Source organism: Orycteropus afer, unplaced genomic scaffold, assembly GCF_000298275.1.
Source record: "Orycteropus afer afer isolate SDZICR_OR568_19922 unplaced genomic scaffold, OryAfe1.0 scaffold00175, whole genome shotgun sequence".
NCBI lineage: Eukaryota > Metazoa > Chordata > Mammalia > Tubulidentata > Orycteropodidae > Orycteropus > Orycteropus afer.
The window spans coordinates 326,446-331,681 of record NW_006921762.1 but is presented as its reverse complement, the minus strand read 5'-3'; the positions used below and the strand labels follow the sequence as shown (position 1 = coordinate 331,681).

Sequence of the window (5,236 nt, the reverse complement as noted above, 5' to 3'; positions counted from 1 at the left end):
CGCTATGAGTCGGGACCGACTCGATGGCAGTGAGTTTGGTTTGGTTTACCCCCCAATATAATGACTTTCATTTGAAAATAACACTAAATAATGTACATCATTAGAAGTAATCCTTCAACATTACAGCTTTAACGAAGGATACATTAACAGATTCAATAAAACAGTTTCTAATCAGAGAATATAATGAAATATATCTTGAATTGTGCACAATGTTTGAATGAATTCAAAATGCTTTTATTTTGGGTAAAGCTTAGCGAGAGGGATAAAGGGATGGGATCTTCAGTCTACCCTCTTGAGTCTGTCACGCCTGTGTACTATTTTCATGTGTTTTGAATTCATTTGTATAATTAACTTTTATTTTACCTTAAAGGTGCTTTACTGAGCTATAGCTTCTTTTTAAGTGCTTTATTTTAAGTGGTAGTCATCCAAGTACTAGGGAAAAAAAAATAAAAACCATAGCATATAAAAGGATTTACTTTTTGTTTTGATAAAAATAATTTCTTATCTTCTCACATAAAGTAAATACACAAATGAATATGCCATTACATATGCTTCATTTTTTTTCCTTTGGTTATAAAGGATATTAAGACAATTCTTAAAATCTTAGTAAGATCTAGGATGAGATAACAGCACTGTGCCAGTGTTAACTTCCTAAATTTTAAAACTGGATTGCAATTACATGAGACACTGTCTTTGTTTTTAGGTTAAGGGCATTTTTTAGAGGTTAAAGGGCATTATATCTGCACCTTACTCAATTTAGAGAAAATAATTTTATGTGCATTTTATCTGTCGAAGGAAGAGACAGAATGAGAATGATATAGCAAACATGATAAAATATTAACATATGGACAAACTGAAAGGAATTCTTTTTACTAATCTTTTTAACTTTTCTCTGAGTTCAAAATTATTTCAAACTAGAAAGTTTAAAGTCATGAGACCTCAAAAATAAGTTTGATAAATATCAGCATCCCCAAGTCACAAAGAGCATGAAAGTCAAAATAATCATACAATTAATTAGAAGAGAAATGAAGCTAGTATCTTTTACTAAAGTGTGCTGTCTGCTTTTTATAGAAAAGCTTAATGATTTAACATAATAATGCATTAATATACATACATTAATAATCTATTAATATACATTAATAGATTGTAGCTTTCATATCACCCAGAGAAATCATGCCCTGATTTTTCATGATTTCCACTTAAAGTACTCTCTTCCTTTCACTGGCTAATACTATCAACATATTAATTTTTTAAACTGTTATCCTTGATAAGCAAAATATAGCTCATTCTGCCCTTATATATCAGAGCTATTCAAATCCTAATCAATGCTATAACATTCAAAACAGGTATCTTTATGACAGGACACTTCAGTAATTTATTATATTACACCTTAAGTGATTATACTCATGGTACCACTAAAACAAACCGTTGAAAACATCATTTACCTGAGAACTGCCACTGAAACCTGGAGGTTGGCTGTATTCTGTGGAATCAATAATACTACTGCAAAACGAAGAGAGAAAAATGTGATTTCAGTGTTTCCATTATTTTACTAACAGAAATGCTGGATCTAAAATATATAAAAATCACGTATTTCTATATTCTAAGCAAAGAGAACATTAACCGAGAATAATTTAATTAGACAGCAAACACTTAACTTTTAAACAAAAATCAGCAAATATTTAAGTAATTTTGCTCCTTCATCGCATCACCTCAAATTTACACACCAAGAAAGAATGCCAATAGAAGGCAGGTGTATACATAGATGTTGTTGTTGTTGTTGTTATGTGTCGTCGAGTCGGCCCCGACTCATAGCGACCCCTCCTTGGGTTTCCGAGGCAGTATCGTATTTGCCTTTATTTCATTTTCAGATAACTTAATAAGCTGTTTGGAACTTTATTTAAGGAAAATAGAACTTAGAGTACTGGGGATATCAAACCAAATCAAACCAAACTCACTGCCCTGGAGTCAGCTCTGACTCACAGAGACCCCTCCTTGGGTTTCCGAGGTGGTATCACTACGAAGCAGATTGCCCAATCTTCCTTCCTGGGAGTGGCTGGTGGGTTTGAACTACCAGCCTTCTGGTTAGCAGTCAAATGCCTTGGGCACTATGCCACCAGAGCTCCCATTGGGGATATAGCAAAGTATATAATCAAAATCTATGGTTAATCAGACCCTGCTATGCCACTGTGGGGTATACAATTCACTTTGCCCAAAGAATATGGTATTTGTCCTTGGTTTCTGAGAGATAACCTCTAAATCCTTGGGATTATCCCAGTGATTGATATGTCTCTGATGAGAGCTCTAGGTCACATTTAACAGATGATGTTAATGAGGTGACTCTTGGGTAGAGGCTGGCCAGGCCAGAAAGACCCATGTGCTGATATTATCCACATGATGAGAAGAGCATGAAAGATGAGTTCAATATCTTAGGACAATGATTCAGTCACCCATGACCATATAATGAGACACCCCCCCCCCCAATAAAAGATACTTAATCTCCATGGACTTCCTGGTTAATTAAAGACATAAATGCTGGGGTGGGGTGGGAGGAAGCCACTTTGAGAAACAGAAGCTCTGCTCTGGGAACTCTCATCCCAGATCTCACTCTATGTATCTCTTCATTTGGATCATTTTTGTTATAATAAAACTATAATTGTTAGTGTTTTCCTGAGTTCTATAAGTCATTTTAGTAAATCACTGAACCCATGGGAGTAGCGGGAACCATTAGATAAGCAGTGAAGTTAGGCCTGGAGACCCCCAAGCTTACTGCTGGTATCCTGAGGGGGTAGAGGAAACTCAAATTTGTAGTCAGTACATCAGAAAGGGGGGGGGGGTACTTTTTGTAACACCTGAGCATATGGGTAGCATCCTGATATGGTAAAGGAAATCCCTGATTTTGAAGTAGACAGGCCACACAGAGGTAAGGTCTAAGCTATGTATGGCACCCTGAGAATGTAGAAGGAACCCATGAATTTGCAGCCAACAGGCCAGAAGTGAAGATGTCTAAACTTGGGGTTAGCATTTCAGGTATTGGGCAGACTTGGCAGTATAAGAAACTCTTTCTTTTAACTTGTAAAGTCTGATCTAGCTCTGGTGGTTAGGGTCAGAGGAAGAAACTCTGCATTTACAGTTGTTGTCAAAACAGAAATGAATAGAAGTGAAATGAATTGAACAGAATGGAACTGGAATTGAATTAACTGATTTCCCTTAGCCACTAAAAAGCTATGTGCCCTTGAACAAGTATTTTATAATCATTTAGTCTCAATTTTCTCACCTGCAAGTTTCCTTACCCCTTTCAGCTCCAAAATGTTAAGAAAAAGCCTCATGTGAAAGAGAACTACTGAAGGAATGAAATAAACAGTAAAATAACCTTTTTTTCCTCCATACAAAAACCTATATACTAGTTTCCTCTGCCCCGGTCAAACATAATCTGCTTTCTGAGTTGGTCCTTTCTTCTTAGTTACATCCTTTCTGAATTCTCCTATAGCTCTGCAAAATAGTCTACAAATCCAGACTATCTTTATTTTTCCTATTAATTCTATCTTACCATTCCTATCACTCCTATCTCTTATCTTTGAATAAAATAAATTAGCCTATGAAAATAACATGACATATGTATCAAACATGATAAACCAACAGTCATTGTTTCTTTTAATATTCTTATTTCAACTATAAATATGTTTATATTACTTAATGTCTATCCTTAATGTCTAGTGAAATTTAAGCAATTGAGGGTACTGATATAAATACCTAAAATCATTCCTTACTTTAGTATTCAAATAATCTCATTGGTTATGAAAGGCACTTTTAGGAGCATCAATTTTGATCAAAAAAACCAAACTCACTGCTATTGAGTTGAATGCAACTCACAGTGACCCCGACAGGGTTTCCAAGCTTGTAAATCTTTAGAGAAGCAGACTGCCTTATCTTTCTCCCATGGAGCAGCTAGTACGTTTGAACTACTGATGTTGGCAGCCAAATGCTTTAACTACTATGTATATTTCACCACTTAGCAGCTAAATAACTTGAGGTAACTATTAATCTTATTTGACTTCTACTTTCCCCATTTATTAAATGTGTGTGACAGTTCAAAGAGGTTTGTGACTCAAGTGAGATAATGTAAGTAAAGTTCTCCATACAGTGCCACAATATGGTAAACATTCAATAAATTTTAGCTTCTATTATTAAGTAGAATCAATAACATGAAATTGATAATAAAAATTCACATTTCTAAAATTTTAATAAATTAAACTCTCCTCATAGTACTGCTCTAATAGAAGACCAGGGAAATCCTATAATAACCTAACCCACTGCAGATATGTATTAGAGAGAAAAGAGAAAAAAATGATAGCCTCTAAATACAAAACAGAATTAACAAATCTGTCAAATAAACATCAATAAGTTATAAAACTTTAATAAAGACAATGAGAAATGACAAGGGCAAGAAGAAATTTTCAGTATGGGAATTAAAACTGATTAAGGACTAATAAATGTTTTATCAGAATGGAAAATAAAACAATAAAATAATTCCTAAGGTCCTTGGCTAGTGACAATAAGAAGCTTAGCTAAATATAAATACAAATTAATAGCTGCTTAACCCCTTACAAAGGAAATTAAACTACTCAACTAGATGTTCACAAAGTAACTTCCACATAAAGTATTTGCCTCCAAAAGCAAAGGCATACTTTGTATTTAGAAGACAAACTATTAAATCAATTTCATATAAAATGAAGTGTACAGAAATTAATAAACTTGCTTAAGGTCAAAATGTTACTAAGTTGTGAAAGTGAAATTTGTACCCAGGCAATATAACTGCAGAATCCTTATAGTAAGACTGTTCAAGTGACCTATGCCTTCTCTTCCTGAGGAATTGCTGCTCTGTATTTTTGAAAAAAAGTTTATATGGCTGAACTATTAGGTACATCTTTGCACTAGGGAGTGTACCCTAGACCATGTATAGGATTGGCAGGCAATAGTTCTACAATGTATTTGTATGTTCTATAAGAATTCCCAGGTGTATAGTAGAGCTTAGAAGGTAAAAGGTTGTAGTCACTGTTTGGTCACAACCAGCTACCCACAGGGAGTGAGTAGTTGAACTTGTGGGCTCAGGACCATAGTCACAAGGGACATCAAGCTCAAATGGCATAACATACTATACAAAACATTGTTCCACCTCCTACTTTGGCAACTAGCGACTGGGATCTTAAAAGCTAGCAAGCTGCCATCTAGATGC

The 5,236-nt window shown here is 34.8% G+C and overlaps 1 protein-coding gene across 1 annotated transcript in view; it reads right to left on the bottom strand.

Annotated features, from left to right (window-relative positions):
* COP1 (COP1 E3 ubiquitin ligase) overlaps positions 1–5,236 on the bottom strand; it is a 377,440-nt gene that overhangs the window by 248,555 nt on the left and 123,649 nt on the right. Inside the window, exon 9 of the mRNA XM_007947084.2 lies at positions 1,446–1,503. Coding sequence (XP_007945275.2) covers positions 1,446–1,503 — 58 coding nt within the window. The remainder of the gene's footprint in view (positions 1–1,445; positions 1,504–5,236) is intronic.